We start from the raw sequence: 24,216 nt of genomic DNA, 5'->3' as shown, positions 1-24,216 counted from the left end.
TTTATACTCTGTAATTATTTTTATTTTTCTAAATCCTAAATGAAATCTACCTAATATATAATTATAATCATATATAAAAATAAAGAGGGATTTGAATTGCTCAGTGTCCTATTTTAGGATTAACATATTCAAATACCAGTTTATAACTTTTTTTTTTCAATTGTTGCACTTTTGGTTTTCAATGTAACCTTAAATTATAATCAAACTTAGATCACAATAATTGAATAAACATATATATAAAATTATATAACAAATATAATTAAAAATTACTATTATATACAAAAAAACACAATCACCTTGTCATCAATCAATTTTTTAAACCGATTTGGAGAATGTGTGTTTTCATCTTTATTAATTTCAACTTGATGCTTATTGAAATTTTCTTCATCATCCATCATAGAATAAATTTGAAATAAAAAATTGATTGTGTTAATATTTTTAAGAGCAAGTATATATGTAGAAGCAAATCCCTATTGTAGTTAATTTAAACTACAATTGTCCATAAAAGAAAGTAAATTGGTGTAAAATACTGAGCAATGAAGAGATCGGGTAAGGGTCCACTTAATCAACATCGCCCACTTATAAATTGCAGTTTAGCTTAAACTCTTCAAAGTAAAATTTATTATCTTTAATTATATTTATAAACTATTTAGTAATTGAAGATTAAAATTTAGTTACTGACATGGTGTTTTTTAATATGAGGTTAAGCTAAATTACAATGTCCATACAAAAGAAGATTGTTAGAAAATACTCCGGATTCTAAAGAAATTGGATAAGGGTCAATTTAATCAACATCATCCACTTAAAACTTGTAGTTTAGCTCAAACTCTCCAAAATGAGAATTACAATCTATAATTATATTTATATTTTTTTAAAGTTAAACTCCTAATTAATTATTTTTAGTTTTATTCGTTTGAATTTATTAAAGCTAGACTCCTACTTAACTACTTTAGTTTAGAATTGAACTTGTACTAATTTTGTAAATTTTTAATTTATTGAAGGCTAACATTGTAATTTTGCCTGTTCCCCCCCCCTTCACACTTATAGAATAGTTATAGATAGATAGATGTATATATACACACATGTTATATTTATATTTAAATAAGTAAACTACTTACTTATTTACACACATACACATATATATGATATTATTTTAAAGTTTGGTTTTTCGATCGATTCGGTTAATCATTAGTAAAAACTGGAAGATTCTAACCTAGACCCGGTGCATGTAAAATTCATGGACCAAGCCAATCAAATGCATCAAAATGTGAAGTGAGAAAAAAAAAATTATATTTCTAGCATTTGATTGGCTTGGTTCATGAATTTCTCATGTACCGGGTTTAGATAAGAATTTTCCGTAAAAACCAAACTAAAAATCATATTTTTTATAATTTGAAATAAAACCAACCTATTTTAATTATTTTAACCAAACCAAAATAAATTTTGTATTAGTTTGGATCGGATAAATAGTTTGCTCACCCTATAGGACTGGTAATTTATTTTACTTACTTTATTTTTATTTTGTTGAATATCAACTATATTCTTTAATTTACTTTGCTTCTTTTCTTGAGGAAAAAAAATGAAAATAGAAAACAAAAAGGTCACTTCATTCATTAATGTAAACAAACCAAATTTTGCAGAGATTTGTTAATGAAGGCTGTAAAAACAGTAGTACATTTTATTTTGCTGCCGCCGACTAAATATGGTGGCAGGCAGTCCTATCCCATCATCACTTCCCTTGCCACATCAGCAACCAGCTCAGCATTAAAGACTTTAATTTCTAAGTCATCCCATTTATGGGACCTACCATAAAAAACTAAATTTTGCAGTATTATTTTATTTTAGGAATGGACGGTGGATATGATTGCATCTGGCCTAATAGTATCCTAATAGTATGGAGATTTTGTAGGGCTAATAGTAGATTTTGACAAATTGAGTTTGATGACAAGTAATGATGATGATCTGGTCTCATCAGACGACTCTGATCATCATTTTCCCAACACAAATTTGAATTTAATGTTTAGATGTTCTTGTTAGATCCGTTCTTCTAATTCATCTAATCTCTTTCAAAAAATAAAAATATCTAATCTATATGTTCGGTTGTGATAGTGTATTCAGAAAATTTAATCGGAGAACGAATGAAGAAAAAATCAATTTGATAATTGCTTCATACCAATAAGTATATTGTTTCATTCTTCTTTAAAAATTATTCAGTATTCAGTTCGGAAGCATAACCGTTAGTTCGACACCAGAATAAACGGTTGACAAATCAAGATATGCAGAACCGGCCTAAAACTTATTTCACCATAGCTTTGATCGATTTTGACCGATTGTATGCCCAAACCGGACCGTGGCCGGGATTATCAGCTACTAATAGCTACAATCACAAATTGAGTCTCTAATCCAAACAAGCATAATGACTGAGTGATGCTTTCAATTGCGATTGCAGCCTCATTTAATTATCAAATTTTTAAATTTTAGATTCCTTAAAAGTGAAGACAAAAGGGATGAAATGAACCTCAAAACAGAAACTGAAGCAATGGACACATTAGGAAATAATAGCCATCACATAATAAATCCTGACGGGGCAAGAAATTTAAAGTTGCAGTCAGTCAAATTTGCTTTCTTTTCTAGTTAATGCAATTCTGCTGCACCAACTAATAGAAGAAATTTAGAGTATATGATATACCATTGTTGTATTAAACGTGAGCCAAAGATAATTTTTATTGAATATAATCGGTACAAATATATAGAGGGAGCAGTTGTACAGAGTTTGAGATGTATGCTAACTCTATCACTACAATCCTTATTGAGTTGAACTACATCTTTATTTGTGAGAGAGCTGAACTATAATCTTCCTTATTATCTATGTTGTTATACCAGATAATGATAATGCTGATCTTGGTGAGGATTTGTTATGCTTCCTTATCACTCCATGTGTTGTCAACCAACCTTATCTCTCCATGACAAATCCTCATCTTCTTTGCATCTGTTAATACCCTCCCGCAAACTTGGCCGGGGCCGGAGGCGAAGTTTGAAAGAGCAATAATTAAGGGCAGTTTTAGGTAGTGGTTTCGTAAGTGCATCAGCTATTTGATAGGTAGTAGGAACATGTTTTGTAACAAGGAGACCAAGTGCAACTTTCTCACGAACAAAGTGGTAGTCAAGCTCAATATGTTTGCTGCGAGCATGGAAAACAGGATTGATAGTCATATGAAGTGCACTGAGGTTGTCACAATAAAGCACTGGTGTTTGAGAGAGAGATACACCAAGATCCTTGAGAATAAAGGTCAGCCATGTTACTTCAGCTGCAGTATGTGCCATAGCACGATATTCTGCTTCCGTGCTAGAGCGCGAGACAGTTTGTTGTTTCTTAGCACACCAAGAGATAGGATTACTTCCGAGGAAGGTGCAATATCCAGTTGTGGAGCGACGAGTTGACGGACAACCTGCCCAATCTGAATCAGAAAAAGCAGATAGATCAAGTGTAGTGTGGGAAGTAAAATCAAGACCAAGATGAATCGAACCCTTAACATATCGCAAAATTCGACGAACCATTTTAAGATGAGATATGGTAGGGGCATGCATAAATTGTGAAACAAAATTAACACTATATGAAAGATCAGGCCTAGTAAGGGTAAGATATTGTAAAGCTCCAACAATACTGCGATAAAAACTAACGTCATCCAACATAATATTGCTATCAAGACCCTTGGTTTTTTCTTCAAGGGGGGTGCTCATCGGTTTACAGTCTACCATTTGAGCTTTTTCAAGAATGGTGAGCGCATAGTGAGATTGAGAAAGATGCATTCCATGAGTTGTGTGCGCGATCTCAATGCCAAGAAAATGGTGAATGCGTCCTAGATCCTTCATAGCAAACTCAGTGTGCAATAATTTGATAAAGTTGTCCAACACCTGCGAATTTGAACCAGTTAGGAGCATATCATCAACATATAAGAGAAGGATTAAAGTGCCGTGAGAGGAATGTGAGATAAATTATTGCACACTGAGTTTGATACCAAGAAGAAATTTAGAGTATATGATATACCATTTACTGTTGTATTAAACGTGAGCCAAAGATAATTTTTATTGAATATAATCGGTACAAATATATAGAGGGAGCAGTTGTACAGAGTTTGAGATGTATGCTAACTCTATCACTACAATCCTTATTGAGTTGAACTACATCTTTATTTGTGAGAGAGCTGAACTATAATCTTCCTTATTATCTATGTTGTTATACCAGATAATGATAATGCTGATCTTGGTGAGGATTTGTTATGCTTCCTTATCACTCCATGTGTTGTTAACCAACCTTATCTCTCCATGACAAATCCTCATCTTCTTTGCATCTGTTAATACTAATTACGTTAAAACTTGCTTCAGAGTTTATATGATTTAGTTATCTTTGACATTTTTTATTTATTAGATTGCATTTCAGAACTTTCATATTTGACTTTAATGTTATTGTCATCAATAGAGGTGTGCACCTTAACCGGACTACCAGAAAAACCAAACCAAACCAAAATCGAAAATGGTCATTACGGTTTACGTATGATAATATTTATTTTAAATTAGTTTAATTTGATTTTTAAATTTAAAATAACGATAAAACCAAAAAACTAGATATTTATAATTAATATATATATATTAAATAAATTATTTTATAAATAATCATTTTTTAATTCAAAAACCTTTTAATCTTACAATTACATTTCAATTTAAAAGATTTATTGTAATTATGTCTATTTTCGAATCAATTGCTTTTTTATTTAAATTTTTGCATTTTTTATCAGTTTTGATTTTATTATTTTCTCTATCAAACTAAATATAATTATCTATCTTGCACTGTTGCACATATAATTACTTAATTAGTTCAATTATTAAAATTTGAAACTGTTATGTAATCGACTTATAAAGGATAAATCTTGCTGACCCAGTCATTTTCATTGCTAGCGATAAATTTTGCCCCACATAAGCGAAATAAGGATTTAATTGCATAAAAAGTTGCTTTCTTTTAAATTGACCTTTTTATTATTCTTTGGTTTTTTAAGAGGATAGAACAACAATATTATTGCTGTTTGAAAAAGAAACATCAATTTCTTATGAATGATTATTGGAGTAGTGACCTGGGAACTATAAGTAACATCATTCATACACTTTTCATACTTATATTTAGGCCTAATTGTTTAAAAATAATCTATTTTCTTTTTAAAACACCATTTATTTTTTAAATTTTCAAATTACTAATTTTATTTTATTTTTTAATTTTCAATTTCAATCGTATTAAATTTTAGAATTAAAATATTTTTATTTTGAAGAAATATTCAAATATAAGTGGTCTCATATTTTTATATATTTTAAAATATTAAGAGTTTATTGATATTGCAGTACTGCACGTCAAATTTGAATGATATATCTACATTTTTTAAATAAAAAAATTTCAATTTGAAAGAATTAGTACAAATAAATTGAAAATAAAAAATAAAATAAAATTGATAATTTTAAAAATTTAAGATATAAACCAAATCTATACTATATATAAAAGCACGGATGGGGAGGAACAGACAAATTTACTGAATAATCCTTTTCAGTTTACTACTAAATAAAGGTTTTATAGTCATTAACTAATTAGTTATTTAATTAATCACTATTTTAATTAAAGTTCTAATTAGAATAGGTAGCTAAATTATCTCCAATTTAATTTTTAGTATGTAAAAAATAACTAAATTGTCTCCAAATTAGTAGAAATACCTATATTTTAGTTTGATTGAACTACAAAATTAAAATACTGTATTTGGTCAATATATTATTATTTAAATTCTATCTTATTATTTTTAAAGATATTATTAATAAAATTAAATTAATTATTTAATTATGGTTATTATAAAACCAAAAAAAAAATACGTTTAGTTAGGAAAAAAATTTAATAACCGAATATATTATGTTTACTTTTACAAATTTAATTAACTAATTTAATATTAATGATACGTAAAAAATTGATATAATTATAATAAATTTGCTAATATGTTCATTGAGGAGTTACGTTATGAGCCACGTGCATAGCACGTAATGCGAAACTATTAATTAAAAAGGTAGGATATTTTTTTAAAAATAAAAACAACATTATTATATTATAATATATTTTTAAAAAATTGCTTGAAATTTTTCAGGAAAAAGAAAAAGTGAAATTCCCAAGAAAAGAAGCATTAATAATTGCTAATTTTATGTCTTTTTTTTCTTCTGTTTTATAAAGGGATGAAAAAAAAAGAATCATATAATATGAACTAATAACAATATTTTTTTGTTTATATAATTATCTCTAATTAACAAGTGAATGTGATAAATTATGATATATAATCTAATGATTCTTGATGGATTCCGGCATCTCGACGGCGTTAATTCTGCAAAACAGTGTAGATGGCTAATCGGACGGTTTGTCCGATTAGCTCTCCGATGCTTAAGTCAGTTTAGGCTTAAGGGAGAATAATTGTATTTGTTATAAGTTATAAGTTGTGTGTTTAGACATACCTCAATCTCCTTTTTATAGTAGTTGAATGTATACCTTGTAGATATGGAATAGGAGAGTGATTCCTATTTAGTAGAGTTTGACCCTGATTAGGAGTGTCCTTCCTTATTCAGACAGGAGTCCTATTTAGGAAGATATTCCTAAATAGTCTCGTCTTTCTAAGTTGGAGGCTATCTTCCTAAGTTGGAATCTGTATCCAAATAGGACAGAAACTCCGAATATGCGTAGACCTTGGTGATCTTATCCGAATCCCGGGGTCGACGTGCTTTGTCCGAGTCCTCAGGGATTCGGTCTTTATGATGTCGAATGATGTATTCCAGTCAAGGTGAATTCGGTGGATTCGGCCCTTTGGGCGGGAGTCTGGTGTCGTCTGAGAATAAATCTCCTGCGACTCGGCTCCATTATAAGTAAAATAGGATTCGGTATCCATCATTAGCCCTCCCGCAAGTGAGCTGACGTCATGGTATTTTATGCCTTGGAGTATTTTAGCTTTATTTGAGGCGAGTCGTTTTGTATTCCGGCGTTCCTTTTTGCTTCTTGAACAAGATTCTAGTTTTTCTCCTTTTTCGCATGTGTCGTTCATCTATTCGTTATTTTTTGAAGTGCATTCGTTCTATCTTCCTTTGTCTTTAAACTGTTGTATTTGTTTCATTTTTCATTTTTTACTCTTGGTTGTTCGAAAGTAGCTTTGCCTTTATTCTCATCTTCAATATTTAATTCTCGTGTTTGATTTCTTCTTTTGGCGAGACTCTTGGTGAATCTCGTTGATTTATTTTGATGGCTTATCTCCAGGTATTCCTTTGTTCATGTCTTGATTGTTTTGTGTTCTTGAAATTTCTTCAATTGTCTTCTAATTTCCAATCAATTTTGTGATTCGATCCATCGGCCTTTTGAATTTTATTTGTTTATTCTTTTCCTCTTTGTTGAGATCTTTATTCTTCCTTTCTTGGTTTTCATATTTCAACATTCCTGTGTTCTTTGTGCTTGTCTTTATCTTCATTAATCGAAGTCTTTTATTCTAGCTGATGTTTACTCTTTTAATGAGTAATTGTTTCTTCGAGGTGACTCTTCTTGTTTGCAATTCTTTTTTATTTTGGGTTGTTTTCTTCTTTCTACATATATGAGTCCTTCAGGCTCCTCCACAAATACGCTGATCTCATAGGGTATTTATGCCCGTTTTTGAGATCAGGTCATTCAATTTATTTCGTCGATTTTCCTTGATTTTAATTCTTTTCGGGCGGACTGTCTTCCTTTTTTAGATTTGTTCTTCTGATTTGGGCGAGTTGTTTATGATTCGTTGATTTGGGCGAGTCGCCTTATTTGGGCTCTTGGCTTTATTTTTACCCGAATCATTTTTAGACCCGATCTTCTGTTTTGAGATCTTTCGCATTCCTTTTGATTGGCGTTTTGCCTTTCTTTCGCATTTCTCTTATTTTTCGGCGCTTATCTTGCTTTCGCATTCCTCTATTTCTTGGTGGTTCGTCTTTCGCTTTATTTTGCTTTATTTAGTTGATTCGCCTTTCGCTTTATTTTGCTTCGAGTTGATTTTGATCTTTGATATTTCGCCTTTGGAGTTAATCTATACTCTGTTTTTGGCATTTTGCTTTTATTTTTAGAGTAAATATATACTCTAATTTTTGGGCGTTTCGCCTTTATTTTAGAGTAAATCTATACTCTGGTTTTTTAGGCGTTTCGTCTTTATTTTAGAGTAATTCTATACTCTGTTTTTTTGGCGTTTCGCCTTTATTTGTTCCGATTCCTTTCTGCTTTGCTTCGTTGTATCAATTAAAGATAGTTCGCACCATTGGGTATGACAAACGTCTATATTTGACAATGGGCGATTGGCACCGTCGGGTATGACAAAACGTCTATACTTGACGACGGGCGATTGACACCATCGGGTATAACAAAAAGTCTATACTTGATGATGGGCCTTTTGACTTCTACCTTATTCATCCTTCTTTCCCTCTTCGGGTTTTCTTCATGGATTCGGCCGAATCTATCTCTTCTTTCCCTCTTGGGGTTTTTTTCTTCAATTTTCATTTTTGCCTCTTGGGCGGTTTCTTCCTTCTCCTACTTTTTCTTTGTCTCTCAGGTCTTTTCGCTCTTCGCCTCTAGGGCCGTTTCGTTCTTCCTTTTATTGTGTTGATAGGGGTGAGCACTTCAGTTTCACATCGTGCAAGTCGAGTTCTTCAGTTTTGATGTTCTTTAACGCCTTGACTATATTTTCTTCCATATCCGCTACATATGTGGTTTTACTACGATGTGCAAATTCAGAGGATTCGCCTTTGTCTTCTTAATTTTTCTTTTTAGATTGACTGTGTGGGGCTCTTTTACTTTTGCTCTTCCTTTTCTTTTGCTTTTCTTGGAGTATTTTCCCTTCGTTCTCTCTTCTTGAATTTTTGGTCCGCTCATGGCTTCGTTTTAGTTTTCACTGTTTCGGATGGTATCTCTGTGATCTTTTGGCATTGTCTTTGTTATCCTCATTCCTTCCGTTTTCCTCGTTTGCTTTGTTGTTTTTAGGGGTATTACGCCCTTCTTCTTTATTTTTCCGGTTGTGTTTCCTCTAATTTTTTGATCTTCAATTTTTGGTTTCTGGATCGTTTCTTCAATTTTGATTTTTTCCTTTGCCTTCTGGGACATCTTAACCTTCGGTTCTTGGACCATTTCTTCAATTTTCGTTTTCGTCTCTTGGGCGATTTCTTCCTTCAGCTTTCTAGGACATTTTGACCTTCGGTTTTTGGACTGGTTTTGCTCTTGATCAAAACTTTCTCTCCATCTATATGTTTGTTTCGCCTTCGGTTTGTCTTTCGAAACATCTCCTTCTTTGCGTCTTGGGTCGCTTCACTTTTCGCCTCTCGATCCATTTCGTTCTTTATTTTTTGTTGGGCGTTGTTCGCCTAGTTTTCTGGTATTTAGGACATCTCGTCTCTTCTTCCCTCTTGGGTTTTTTTTTCAGGATTCGGCCGAATCTATCTTTTTAGGATTCGGCCGAATCTATCCTTTTAGGATTGGGCCGAATATATCTCTCTTTTTTTCTTAGTTTTATTTGACTTTATTCTTCCTTTTTCATATACTTTTTCCAATCATATAATGTATTTATCAAATTTCAATTTAAAAGCATAATAATTGAAGTCATATAAAAGTGAAATTTAAACTATACTTTATTCTCTATTTGATATTTTAGAATCAAAATAAGTAGATTCATAAGCAAAATAAATAGATTCTGGAAAGAAAGACTTATCGTGATTTAACTACCGTTGATAATAAGATAATATCTCCGATTCGTCAATTTCAAATGTGATTTTGATGATGTTAGAAAATCCTCCGTCAGAATGCAGTATTGTTTATTGGAGTTTTCTCGAGACTCTTCAAATTTATCAAAAATTGCTTCCTTTATAGTGTTTCGAACGAGGCATGAGTGTCTCAAAAATATTGTCTAATCCAGTAATTTGACGTGCTTTTAAGTGGCCATTCCACGGCCGAAGACCTGCATCTCTTTTAAATATAAAGAGTCATGCTTATTAAACCTCCTGCTTCCTTTGAATTTGGGCAATAATCAACATAATATGAACTCTGTCAAATTCCTTCATTCATGGGGCTTCCTTTTCCACGTGCATGCCTCCCTCATAATAATTAATCACTTTATCCTCTCTTTTTTCCATCAATAATATGATATTACCTGCTTCCTTTTCGTTTTTTCAATTCCCATATTCACGTGCTTCTCTTATCAATTACATATGCTTCATGGACACCAATTAATTTTGGCCAACCAATTAATTACGACGCAGGTTTTTTCTTTCAACTCTTTCGATCTGTTAGATCTATATATTGTTATTTCAGGTTAGTCCCGTTGGATGCCATCCTTCAATAAAAATTTATTTGGGTTCAGAAAAGCTTTTTCAAGTTTGAAATTGTTAAGCTTTTCCCACAGACGGCGCCAATTGATGGATTCCGGCATCTCGACGGCGTTAATCCTGCAAAACAGTGTAGATGGCTAATCGGACGGTTTGTCCGATTAGCTCTCCGATGCTTAAGTCAGTTTAGGCTTAAGGGATAATAATTGTATTTGTTATAAGTTATAAGTTGTGTGTTTAGACATACCTCAATCTCCTTTTATAGTAGTTGAATGTATACCTTGTAGATATGGAATAGGAGAGTGATTCCTATTTAGTAGAGTTTGACCCTGATTAGGAGTGTCCTTCCTTATTCAGACAGGAGTCCTATTTAGGAAGATATTCCTAAATAGTCTCGTCTTTCTAAGTTGGAGGCTATCTTCCTAAGTTGGAATCTGTATCCAAATAGGACAGAAACTCCGAATATGCGTAGACCTTGGTGATCTTATCCGAATCCCGGGGTCGACGTGCTTTGTCCGAGTTCTCAGGGATTCAGTCTTTATGATGTCGAATGATGTATTCCAGTCAAGGTGAATCCGGTGGATTCGGCCCTTTGGGCGGGAGTCTGGTGTCGTCTAGGGGTGTGCAAAAACCGACCGAAACCGAATAACCGAACCGAACCGACAAGTTCGGTTCGGTTTGAAAAAGTAGAATATTTTCGGTTGGTCGGTTCGGTTCGGTTTTTAGAGTAAAAAAATTTCAGTCACTTTTACACGTAAACCGAACCGAAAAACCGATCCGAACCGAAATAACCAACCGAAACGACAGGTTCGGTTCGGTTTGAAAAATTAAATTTTTTCAGAATTTCGGTTCGGTTCGGTTTCTTAAAAAACCAAAAATTTCGGTTCGGTCGGTTCGGTTTAACCGAATGCACACCCCTAGTGTCGTCTGAGAATAGATCTCCTGCGACTCGGCTCCATTATAAGTAAAATAGGATTCGGTATCCATCAATTCTCTTCTCCAGACACATCAAAACGACAAGGTTCAGCTAACACCTTATCTGTTCCCTAACCTTCACATTACATCATATACCCACCAATTTTATTGTTTACTACATTTATCTATTTCCATATGTCATATCATATCTTTTCATTTCATTTCATATCTCTATACAATCTGTATTAAATAAAACAAGAAGATAAATGTGTAAAAAATTATACTTTGAAATACATTATATCATCATGAAATGCATGTATGTAACTGTAAGCTGGTTGTTGTTATTTGACAAAATACACGTTTGAATCCGTGCATTGTTTTTAATTATATTTTTCTGTAATAATTTATATTTTTCTAGACACTTCAAGAACGATCGAACAAAATTAAGAGACTTTACTTTCAATCAAAATAAAATAAAGGACTCCAATTCAAAAAAAAAAAAACAAAGGATCACATTATCCCATAAACCTGACAAAAAATATGAAAAACATTTAAATTAATAAAACGGATCACTTTTATCCTGAACTTGGCAAAACCGGGTCAGCCCACCCCCCCCCTCCCTAAGCTGACGTGGCACCTTAATTGAAAAATAAATTTATAAATAACCTTAATTTACACTAATTAATCATACTTAAACACTAACTAAACACAATTATATTCTAATAAATCTAAGAGTCTTTTTAAATTTTATTTTTATTTTTTATTTTTTTTGTATTCCATTGAGAATCGCTGAAAAAGATGAGCTGCTGCTCATCTTCTTAAAGGAGCAGTAGCTCCTCAAAAATTTGCTCATCGAGGAACAGATCTGCCCTTGAAGAGCGGATCTGAACACATCTAGATGGGTCTGTTCATCACATCTATTAGGAAGCGAAGAAAATTGATTCTTCACTTCCATTAGAAAGTAAGGAAGAGACTCATATAAGTATCTTCTTTACTTCCATTAAAAAAATAAAGAATTTTTCTTCACTTCCTTAATAGAAATGATAAATAGACCGATAAGTCTGTTTTGAGAAAGAACAGTTCTCTTGGCCTGTTCTCCAAATTAAAAAAAATTACAAAAAATTAGCGGATTAATTTGTTATAATGTAAAATTTGAAGGATTAATTAATCATTTTAAGTTTTTAATTAGATGGATTAAATTGTTTTTTTTAATTATTAAGTATTAATTTACAATGTTTTTAAAAAATTAAAATTATTTTAAACTTTTTTCTATAAAAAACCACATCGGTAAAATGAAATCACTATCAAAATCGGAGAGTGTATCCCACTCTCTTACGTGAGAGTGGGGAGGAAATTTTTATACCAAATTTGATAAGTTCAGGGTAAAAAAAGCGATCTTGTTTTATTGATTTGGTGTTTCTAGTACTTTATGCCAAATTTAAGGGATAAAGTGATCGTTCGTTCAAAAGAAAAAACATATAAAAGCAAACTATGCAAATCCTCAAGGGATGGATTCTACCCATTTAAAAAAATGTATGATCTTACATATACAACTTAAAAAAATTATGAAACAAACATGATTTTTTAAGTGCTTTTCAAATTGAACTCACAAAAAACACAATTTATTTCAACCATAGAGTAATTATTGAAGCGAAATAAGCTAAGAAAACAAGAAAAAAAGTGATGGAAGAGGTGGTTTTCCGGCCAAAGTGGTCAAAAAGCCACCTCCTCAAACTAAAAGTTTTGAATTGTGTTTAAATAGAAGAGAAATGATTTTATTTTTAGAGAGACAGAGAGAATATTAAATTAATAAATTTAAATGGATTATTTTTATATTCTTTTATTTTCAAAGATAATGGTTTTGGTTGAAATCAATAAGAAAAAAAAATCAAGGACGTGATAAGCAACAATTAAGTTAACGACAGTGAGAGGAAGCTTAAATGGTGTAAGCGTTGTGAAATATTTTATTAAAATTATAGTTTTAATTTTTCTTACGAACACTAAGAATTTATTTTTTTATGACTTATCCATATTTTACTTAAGTTAATTTTATATCGAAATTAAACTGAAATACAATTGTAACAACTTTAGAATTATAATATTTATATTATATGGGCAGTGAAGAGACGTATACATTTATATTTATATTTATTTTATAAAATATAAATAGTGATTGATAACAAGATAAATAGAACAGCTGCAAAAATCCAACGATAAAATATAAAGCTCGCCAGACCAAAAAGGCGAAAACCCAAGCCGAGTAACCAAGGACAAAAGCCCAATAAGCAAACAACAACTAAAGACAGCCACATACCGGATTAACCATTGCACCAAATAGACGTTTACTTAATACACCCCTCACCTGAGATTTATTATCACTAACACTAGTATTACCGAGCAAACACTGGGCCGAGTGCAAGTCACCTCAAGATGGAAAACACACACCAACATCGTGACAAGGAACATCTTTTGACAATAAGTACCTCTTATTAGAGATACCTTGATACTGTGCCGACGTATTTCACAATAAAAAAAAATAAAACATGTCTGCAACGTACACTCGGTCTCCTACCAATCAAAGCTACATCACTAAAAGTATGCTTTTACTGCCACATTATCACTTATTATATAAATCCTAAAAATAGATAAAATTAAAGTTAATACTCTTTTTACTCTATGCTTCATATTCTTTTACTTTTTATTTTTTTATTATTCATACTTACTTAGCAGTCGAAAAGGTGTTCCAGATTTTTATTCCGGCGCCCTTCTAACGGTCGTTCTTCGGATCTCAGGTGAGTTTTGTGGACCGCACCCAGCTCAAAACCACCATGATAATCCGCAAGTTATCAATGTTAAAGGAAAAAAAAGGATTGGGGATAAGGTACACAAATGACCCTAATGTTTATCCTGTGACTCACATTACCCCCTAATATTTTTTAGGTCTCAAAAATGATTTTAACCTTACCAAAGTGTAACAAATATACCTTCCGTCTAACGGTAAAAGGTTATATTTGGTATACTTTTATAAGTTAGTGTTATATTTGTTACACTTTTGTAACGTTAGGGTTATTTTTGAGATTTCAAAAACATTAGGGCGACGGCTAATTGTATGCCGCATCAGCCGAGTTAACGTTCAAACACACTACCGTTAGACGGAGGGTATATTTGTTCCACTTTAATAATGTTAGGATTATTTTTGAGACTCAAAAAATATTAAGGGTGAATGTGAGTCACATGGTAAACATTAGGGTCATTTTTTACCTTAACCCAAAGAAATTGTATAGATTTTGTCACTGCATTCTAATCACCACATGTGAATTTAATTCAATTTGAGTAAGTATATTTTATAAAGGCCTAATCACTAAAAAACCCCTCACCTTTAAACTTTTTTTCAATTCCACCCCGACGTTGAAAATTTGTCAATTTTACCCACTTTTGAATTTTCCGTTTTCAATTGTACCCCAATATTTTAATTTTTGTTAATTTTTTTACTTAAATGATGAAATCATTCAATTAATTAAGTCTAAACATGAAATTAAATTCTTTTTTATTCAAAAAAGTACAAATAAGTCCTTTATTTTTAAAAACTAACTAAAAACCATAATCTAATTAACACTAATTTAAATTCTTAATTAATTTAACTAAATTTAAATAAATTTTAAAAAATATACAATTAATATATGCAAGACATGGAGAATGTTTTAAACAAATTTCCAAACGCAAAAGACGTTAATTTAATTTTTCAGGGTACAATTGAAACACAAAAATGCAAAATAGTGTAAAATTGACAAATTTTCAACGTCAGGATATGATTGAAAAGAGGCTAAAAGGTCGGGGTTTTTTAAGACATTAGGCCTTTTATAAATTGTACTAATGAATTTATCCTTATTTATTTATATGATGTTGCTAAAATTTGATTCAGACATGGTTAATTCTAAAGTAAAGAGATTAAGATTCGCATAGTAATTTATTCTGCAAAAACCCTAACCGTTAACATTTATCGTCTAATATACACAATTCACAGCTAATCCAATGTAGGGGCACAAATCTAAAATAGGATAAATCCAAGGAGTTGCTGACCTATTTTTTTTGTCTGCGCATGATAATGACATAACATATTTTTATTGGTTAAATTTAGGCGTTTTAATAAAAAAAGTTTTAAAAAAAGAATAGTTAATTATTAAATTTAAAAATTTGGAATTCAGCTTTAAGAATCGAGACGCATGCAAAAAAACTCATCATGGTGTCCTCTGCAACCCACGCCAACTTCTCTCTCTCCATGCCTTTCCTATTTTTATAATTTCCCTATTCCCGCTTTTTTCCTTTTTATATGCCCCTCTCACCTTTACCATTTTACCCCTAATCCCAATTTTACTTTTATGAATTATTTTCATTTTTAAAATTATTATTTTAATTTTTTTAAATATCATTACTCTGTTTTTAGAGTTTTTCATTTTTCTAGTATGTTTTGTGTTATTATTTTAAGTTAGCATGAGGAGATATTTAAGTCGGTTAAGAACTTACAATATTTGTTTGTACTTCAATTTCAATAATTTTAATAATTCAAGTTTTTTGTTTTGCTTAAGATGTTTTCATGTTTGTTTACACTTCAAATTTAATATCTTAGACGAATTATTAAAACCACTGAATTATAGTTGAAACAGAGTAAGACGAGATACATTCCTTAAAAATTTAAATAGTGCCAGTCACTGCCAAAAAATTCTTAACATCTGAATTCTACTGTTTATTGTAGCCTTCAAACTTAACATTTGAATTCTAAATGTTGGACATTAACCTACTCATGGTTCATTTTATCTCACAAACGTTCTTTTTAACCTACGAAGTATTTTTTTTTTAGCAACATAGCATAACATTTAACCCCACAAAAGCTGAAACAAGGCTATTTTCGTCATTTCAAGACCCTCACCCATTCAAAAAAAACCATAACCAATAAAGAAACTCTTACAATATTTCCTCTGCACAGTAGTCTTTATGTCTGTAGCTGAAAGTGACGAACCAATCACAAAACTACACCCACAAAACAATTACCTCAAAAAACCCAAAACCAACCAACCAAAACCACTCAAAATCTCTTCTTTCTCTAAAAAAAACTCAAAAACTTTACTCTTTTCCACTTTTTTTATGTTTTTGAGTTCTGGGTTTTGGTTTTCCAAACACAATTCACATGTAGCAAACAAAAAGACTCAAACTTTATCACTCTTAAAATGTTTCTGAGGCTGCTGGGAACGGTTGTTTATGGAGCTTGGATCACTGATACGGTACCGTTTTGGCTTGTTCATTGGATCTCTTGATTGATTTGATACTATAGTTAACTTCTTTTTATCTGGGTGTTGATTAGTTAGTCTGATCTTGAAGTTCTTTTAGTCAAATTTTTCTGCTTTGTTCTTGTATTTGTGTGTATGGAGGTTTACATAAGTTTAGTTTTTTTACAGTTTGTGCCCATTTGTTTTAAGTTTTTGCATTTTGGGTGCTGTTAGGTTTGTGTTTTGGTAAGATTTTGATATTAAGGAGGATAAACTTTATCTAGGGTTTGGTTTAGATTCTTGTAATGAGCAGTGTTGATTGAGTTTTAGGGTAGTGAGTGATTAGAGGAGGGTTTTGTTGTGATTGAAGGAAAGTTAGCTACTTGGGTTTTGGTTGGCTATGTGCGGATGTTTTGAATCGGGTTGTAAGAGTTTCGGCTAGAGTTCGAGTTAGTTTTGCGGAAGCAAGGGGAAGATTCAAGGAAGTGCAGTTGTTTCGGGTGTTGGTGAAGATATTTTGTGGTTTTCGGGGATTTTGTATTCGGGGAGATGGCGATGTCCTGCAAGGATGGTAAGCAAGCTGCAGCTAACTTGGACAATGGGAAATATGTCCGGTACACACCTGAGCAGGTCGAAGCCCTGGAGAGGCTCTATCACGACTGTCCGAAACCTAGCTCCATTCGCCGTCAGCAATTCATTAGGGAGTGCTCGATTCTCTCTAATATTGAACCGAAACAAATCAAAGTTTGGTTTCAGAATAGAAGGTATATTGATGATTGCTAAGTTTCTCATTCAAGCAATTTCTTATTTGCTTTGCTTTGATTCTTGTTTTGGAAAATGTTGTAACCGGCTTAAATTTATTCATAGGAAGTGGTAGAAGTTAAATGTTTATCTGTTTTTTTGTGGGAAAATTTAATGAAGCTGACAAAAGTTACTTTCGATCTTTTAGTGAGTAAAATATTTATTATAACAATGTGTTTGATCTTTTTTCTTCCCGTTTTTAAATTTTCAGATGTAGAGAGAAGCAGAGGAAAGAGGCCTCCCGCCTTCAAGCGGTGAATAGGAAGCTGACGGCAATGAATAAGCTTCTCATGGAGGAAAATGATAGGTTGCAGAAGCAAGTATCACATCTGGTGTATGAAAATGGCTACTTTCGCCAACATACCCAAAATGTAAGAATTCAAATCCTTATGTTACATTTATTTTATGGTAATTGTAAATGTCGTCAACAAAAGAAAAAAACAAAACGATAGATCTGTGTATAAATTACTTATTTCACTCTATTCATCTTCAGACTCAAGTAATGCACTTCTCTTTTTTGAATTTGTGTCAGGAGTCAAGTGGGTCTACATGCATTCTTTTATTGATGTGTCTATACAATTAAATATTTCTTGAACTATGGATTAAGATATTGTGATTGTTTTCTCTTGCAGACAACACTTCCAACCAAAGATACAAGTTGTGAATCGGTGGTGACTAGCGGTCAACACCACTTGACTCCTCAGCATCCGCCAAGGGATGCTAGTCCTGCAGGGTTAGTGGAATGCAGTCGTTGGGTCCTTTTTCTGTTATCGTTGACAACTTTTGTGGCGGGTGTTAAAAAATTGAATTCATGCTTTGTATTTTTTTCCAGACTTTTGTCCATTGCAGAAGAGACTTTAACAGAGTTTCTTTCAAAGGCCACTGGAACTGCTATAGAGTGGGTCCAAATGCCTGGAATGAAGGTACTTTAGTTTTTTATACATTTTTTGTTTTCAAGTATTTTATTTATTAACAACTCTTTTCCTTATAAAAGTTAAAAAAATTTGCATTCATATCTCTTCTTTTAAATTCTTTTTGCAAAACGTATATGATTGTTGAATCAATGACTTGCTTAGACTGAGCTGAACTTTGGAACCTTAACTGTAATAGTTGCACGTCTAAATGTCATAGACTGTCTTTGTATACTGATCATTGCCCTTTTAATCCTAATTTTTATTATGCAGGCAAATAAGTTCCTTTTTATTATTTATAATTTAGATCAACCATGAAAACTATATTTTTATTGTATTAATTTATAACTAATTTTTTTTCTGACTGCAAAACAAATATTTATTTGCGCAGCCTGGTCCGGATTCCATTGGAATCATTGCTATTTCTCATGGTTGCACTGGCGTGGCAGCACGAGCCTGTGGCCTAGTTGGTCTAGAACCGACAAGGGTAAGTGTATTTCGTTTCTTTCCTTCTCTTCCATTCTCATGTTTCGATTCAATGAGCTAGTAACACTAATGTGCTGCAATACAAACTTTGCAGGTCGCAGAAATCCTCAAGGATCGGCCATCATGGTTCCGTGATTGCCGAGCTGTGGATGTGCTGAATGTACTGCCTACCGCCAATGGTGGAACTATTGAGCTGTTGTACATGCAGGTAGCTGTTACTCATTTTTTATTAGTAATGTCTTTTTGGATCCTATATTGGAATTGCTGTAAGAACTATTCCTATTATACATTGTAGCTCTATGCTCCGACAACATTGGCTCCTGCTCGCGACTTTTGGTTGCTGCGTTACACTTCTGGTTTAGAAGACGGCAGCCTTGTGGTATGTTCTTAAATATTTGGATTTGTTATTTATTCCTTCTGCCATTTGTATATAACACTCTTGTCCATTTTAAACTCTGATGCATAATCTAGATCTGTGAGAGATCACTTAAAAATACTCAAAATGGCCCGAGCATGCCACCAGTACAGCATTTTGTGAGAGCCGAAATGCTACCAAGCGGTTACCTTATAAGACCTTGCGAAGGGGGTGGTTCAATCATACACATAGTTGACCATTTGGATTTAGAGGTACATTGTCATTGCATAATTTTTATTTTTTCATTTTGTTGGCTGATAGTAAAATGAATGTTGATGTGAATCTTTAATTTTTTAACTAGCCTTGGAGTGTGCCTGAGGTTCTGAGGCCACTGTATGAATCATCAACAGCACTTGCTCAAAAGACAACAATGGCGGTATGCTTATTAGTCGATTTTCATCATATTACTAATTTAGTATTATCACTAAAAACCTAAGATCTGAATTTTGAGTTGATATGAGGGCCTTCTTGTTTTATGTTGAAGCAAGTGTAAGATTCATAGCTTACTATGTCTTTTACATTTTCATTCAGGCTCTGCGCCAGCTAAGGCAGATAGCTCAGGAGGTTTCTCAATCTAACGTGGCCAACTGGGGCAGACGACCTGCAGCACTGCGAGCATTAAGCCAGAGGTTGAGCAGGTTAGTACCTTTCTGAGTGTGTCTGATAGTTCTTACCTTCAATTGTAACTAACATATCCTTACGGCAGGGGTTTTAATGAGGCTCTTAATGGGTTTACCGATGAAGGATGGTCAATGATGGGAAATGATGGCATGGATGATGTGACTATCCTTGTAAATACATCGCCTGAGAAGTTGATGGGATTAAATCTCTCCTTTAATAATGGCTTTCCAGCTGTCAGCAATGCAGTTTTATGTGCCAAGGCATCAATGCTCTTACAGGTTAGAATTCCCAATTTTTTATTCCAAAGCTCGGCTTTGTTTCATTGAATTAATTTGAAGTAAATGTTGCTGTAAGTTGTAACACTAAATCCCTTAATTGTTGCGTGTACTTTCAATCATACTTAAATATTTTATTGTTCTTTTATCTTATGGCAGTCTGTAACTTTTAGTAATTCTCTCTTTTTGTGCTTTTCCTTCTTCAGAATGTTCCTCCTGCAATACTTCTTAGGTTTTTGCGAGAGCATAGATCGGAATGGGCTGACAACAGTATTGATGCATACTCAGCTGCTGCTATTAAAGTAGGCCCTTGTAGCTTACCAGGGACTCGAGTTGGTAGTTTTGGAGGCCAAGTCATACTTCCACTTGCTCATACTGTTGAACATGAAGAGGTCAGCGAGATGCTAGTAATGGATATCTGTATGCAATGATACTAATTCACTATTTCTTTTTTATCTCTACCTATTGAGCAAATTTTCTTTCGGTTAACTAGTTCTTGGAGGTCATTAAGTTGGAAGGTGTTGGCAGTTCTCCTGAGGATCCAATAATGCCCAGAGACATGTTTCTTTTGCAGGCAAGCATTGTAACTGTACTTTAATATTTCTTGTATAAATATTTTTTGGATTCATTAGCTAATTGTTCTGGTCAGTGTTTTACATTTTGAATGTGAAATGAAAGTGGATGGGTATTTACTGCACGCCTATTGTCATATTTTTCCTAGCACATGAGCACCCTTTACTTTTTGTACATTGTTATTGGTCTTGGCTTTATGGCTCACTTTCCCTGTTGCTTTTGATTTGACAGCTTTGCAGTGGAATGGATGAGAATGCTGTGGGCACCTGTGCTGAACTTATATTTGCTCCCATTGATGCATCCTTTGCTGACGATGCACCTCTTTTGCCTTCTGGTTTTCGTATTATTCCCCTTGATTCTCCCAAGGTAAGCTATGAGTTTATTTACATTGATATTCTATTCCCTACCTTTTTCAGAGCCTTTTTGCTTACCCAATTTTTAATGATGCAGGAAGCATCTAGTCCAAATCGCACACTGGATCTTGCATCTGCTCTTGAAATTGGACCCGCTGGAAACAAATCGTCAACCGATTATTCTTCTAATTCTGGATCTACAAGATCTGTGATGACGATTGCATTCGAATTTGCCTTTGAGAGCCATATGCAAGAACATGTAGCATCAATGGCTCGTCAATATGTTCGGAGCATTATATCTTCTGTTCAACGAGTTGCATTAGCACTCTCTCCTTCTAATTTGGGGTCACATGCTGGACTTCGAACACCACTTGGCACTCCGGAAGCCCAGACACTTGCTCGTTGGATCTGCCAGAGTTACAGGTATGTCATGCACATGTCGCCAATTTTTACGGCTTTATAGTATGAAACTGGCATATATTGTTTAAGGTAAATCCTCGACGACGAATGGAAAAAATGTTACTCATTTGATGCTTGTGCTTGATTGCGAGAAATCGATATATTGTTCATATTTTAAGCAGTTTGAATTTCTTTGGTCTGTAAGTGTTCAGATTCCTGTTTTGCTTCATGGCATGCTCAAAACATTGCAGGTGCTATTTGGGTGTAGATTTACTCAAAACTGGCAGTGAAGGAGGCGAATCTGTACTCAAAACGCTATGGCATAACTCTGATGCTATTATGTGCTGCTCACTAAAGGTGCGCCTGACAAATAAACTTTTTTATCCTGTTTTTGGTGGATGTCATGATATGACCACCTGAATTAGGAATCTTTGTAGTCTAGCAAATACCACTGTGAATCTGTCGTATAACTCTCAGAAAGACTGGACTATTCAGAATCAACATGATCCTCTTAAGATACATCGAGTAAATTTTTGCTAGTTAACTATTATAGCATCATCATTTTCTGTGCCAAAGACTCTTTATAGTTGCTTTTTTTTTTAAATTCCTTATTCAACGATTATATTGAATTTGAGGAAATAATATCATTTGTCATTATCAACATTCAAATCTATAATCTAGTCTTGCCAACTGTACAAGCTCTAATGATGGTTAGCATCTTGTTGATTAGTTACAACTTTGGATGCATAGGCATTTCTATTTCCAATTTCATCAAATTCTAGATTATTTCCTTGTCGAGCCAGTCTGATCTAAAGGCTATTGCAAATGCAGGCATTGCCGGTCTTCACTTTTGCAAATCAAGCGGGACTTGACATGTTGGAGACAACTTTAGTTGCATTGCAAGACATTACTTTAGAGAAGATATTTGATGATCACGGACGAAAGACTCTTTGCTCCGAATTTCCACAGATAATGCAACAGGTTTAAACAATTTTTGTCATCCTGCTGCGATGCTTCGTTCATTATGCCGATACGTTTTGTATGCTTCGTCTTATATGTTTTTTTTCTTGTGCTAGGGTTTTGCATGTCTTCAAGGCGGTATATGTTTGTCGAGCATGGGGAGACCAGTCTCGTATGAAAGAGCAGTGGCGTGGAAGGTGTTGAATGAAGAAGAAAACGCGCACTGCATCTGCTTTATGTTCGTAAACTGGTCTTTTGTCTGAGGAACTCAGTGAAGTTTGGTAATAGAGACAGAACTCTAGAAGTATATGTTGTTTTGTTGGTTTGTTTATCTATTATCTACGACAACGTTGGATTACATAGAAGTACCTACAAGGCACCATGCCTTAGTTCGTTTGTTTTATATCCTAAACTTTATTTTGAATGTTGGAACCTGGAACCATGTTGATGTTCCTATAAAAATGACTTTGGTTGTTGTACTGACAGTATAATCACCAGGTCCAGGATTGTAATTACTTTGCTTTCAGCTGATTTCTTTTTAAGTGCTAGGAACCTATATGGCAAGACACTTTGAGTCCATATTTTATCCAAATTGATATTGAGACACAATCGCAACCATTTTAAAATAACATTTTAAAAATTAAAAGGTTTGGTTATAAATAATAATAATAAATAAAAAAGATTTAGATCATATAATAAGCCTTTTGAAAATGTATCTATTTGCGTTGGCTATCCTAACATGCAATAAAAATATTTTAGTTCAGTTATGAGTAATTTTAATAAATATTGTTTCAGTTAAATATAGAGGAAATTAGGCCCAGCACCACAAAAGGCCTAAATATTCTCAACAGCACCGTCCAGGTTCTTTTCTTGCAAAAATACGACACAAAGTTTATAGGTTCTATATTTCATCTTTTTTGTTTGTTTCTTACGATTAATCTTTTTACTAATATGGGGCTTGTGATTGTGCTTGGATTTGGCATATCTTTGCTGCTTTTGATGGTTGATTTTCCCCTTCCAGTTCTTCTTTCTCTATGTTGGAAGGAATCGGATGCAGCGGCAGTGGATTTGTTGTTGGCGACGTTTCAGATAAGAAATGAGTACGAGTTTAGTCGATCGATAGGTTTTTACAGAGCTGCTGATATAAGATGATTCTGAAGCTCATTTGGAAGGTGTTGCCATGATTGGCCTCGTTGGTGTCTTGCGGCAGCTCGACAACTTCTTAGAATTGCTCATTCTATAATTCTCTCGTTCAATTTACCAATCAAAAAATCCTACACAAAGACATGGCTCTTCACGCTCTGGTTATAAAAAGTTCTTCTTCTTCTTCTTGCATTTGTCCTGCTAATTGTGTTGTTAATTTTTATGTCAAGTGTGGTTGTTTAATTAAAGCCAAGTTCGTCTTTGATCGAATATGTAACAACAGTATGATGTTGGAGGCTCGTAAAGTGTTTGACAAAATGTCTTAGAGGAATGAGGTTACATTGGCTAGTATGATTTTCTTGATATGCATATAACGGCGTGCTTTAGAGGCTTGCGAGATTTTTGAAATAATGTTTGGAAAAGTTAAGGATTTGAATGAGTTTGCTTTTACTAGTGTCAGCCTTTGCAAAACTAAATGGCCACTATCTTACGAAATTGTTTCTTTATTTTACCATGGTTATGATTTTGTGGTGCTTTGCTTTTGATTTTTGCTCTTCCTTTTATAATTATTATTACTTTGTCATATATGTTTTGTTTTCAATTCAATTAAATTAAATAATGGGTTTGACTTTGTTTCTGGTAATATTGTTTTCAATTCAACTGAAAAAATTACATAGTCGAGAGGATTCGAATTGGTTAAATCAAAATTGGCTA

The 24,216-nt window shown here is 33.1% G+C and overlaps 2 protein-coding genes and 1 long non-coding RNA gene across 4 annotated transcripts; 2 read left to right on the top strand and 1 right to left on the bottom strand.

Annotated features, from left to right (window-relative positions):
• Positions 1 to 2,943: 2,943 nt before the first annotated feature.
• Positions 2,944 to 8,944, bottom strand: LOC126680671 (uncharacterized mitochondrial protein AtMg00810-like). Its single transcript, XM_050375832.2, has 2 exons — positions 8,792 to 8,944; positions 2,944 to 3,915 (listed from the first exon to the last, which is right to left on the bottom strand). Exons 1-2 carry the CDS (start codon positions 8,942 to 8,944, stop codon positions 2,944 to 2,946), a joined length of 1,125 nt encoding a protein of 374 aa, XP_050231789.2.
• A 7,342-nt stretch (positions 8,945 to 16,286) lies between these two features.
• Positions 16,287 to 22,762, top strand: LOC126681009 (homeobox-leucine zipper protein ATHB-15). 2 transcript variants are annotated; one of them, XM_050376363.2, is made up of 18 exons: positions 16,289 to 17,329; positions 17,578 to 17,737; positions 17,999 to 18,099; positions 18,199 to 18,289; positions 18,669 to 18,764; positions 18,858 to 18,971; positions 19,059 to 19,142; positions 19,235 to 19,390; positions 19,480 to 19,554; positions 19,710 to 19,816; positions 19,885 to 20,077; positions 20,281 to 20,466; positions 20,568 to 20,648; positions 20,879 to 21,013; positions 21,098 to 21,423; positions 21,651 to 21,756; positions 22,231 to 22,380; positions 22,476 to 22,762. In XM_050376363.2, exons 1-18 carry the CDS (start codon positions 17,115 to 17,117, stop codon positions 22,620 to 22,622), a joined length of 2,523 nt encoding a protein of 840 aa, XP_050232320.1. In that variant the 5' UTR covers positions 16,289 to 17,114; the 3' UTR covers positions 22,623 to 22,762. The 2 variants fall into 2 exon arrangements, with proteins under 2 accessions (XP_050232319.1, XP_050232320.1); XM_050376362.2 differs by having other exon boundaries at positions 16,287 to 17,329; positions 20,879 to 21,423.
• A 400-nt stretch (positions 22,763 to 23,162) lies between these two features.
• Positions 23,163 to 24,013, top strand: LOC126682915 (uncharacterized). The gene is made up of 2 exons (XR_007641558.2): positions 23,163 to 23,220; positions 23,381 to 24,013. It is a non-coding gene; the product is annotated as an uncharacterized LOC126682915 (long non-coding RNA).
• The last annotated feature ends 203 nt before the right edge of the window (positions 24,014 to 24,216 follow it).

Source organism: Mercurialis annua, linkage group LG5 (assembly GCF_937616625.2).
Source record: "Mercurialis annua linkage group LG5, ddMerAnnu1.2, whole genome shotgun sequence".
Taxonomy (NCBI): Eukaryota; Viridiplantae; Streptophyta; class Magnoliopsida; order Malpighiales; family Euphorbiaceae; genus Mercurialis; species Mercurialis annua.
Note: the sequence above shows the minus strand (reverse complement) of the source record. Positions and strands in the feature narration are given on the sequence as shown.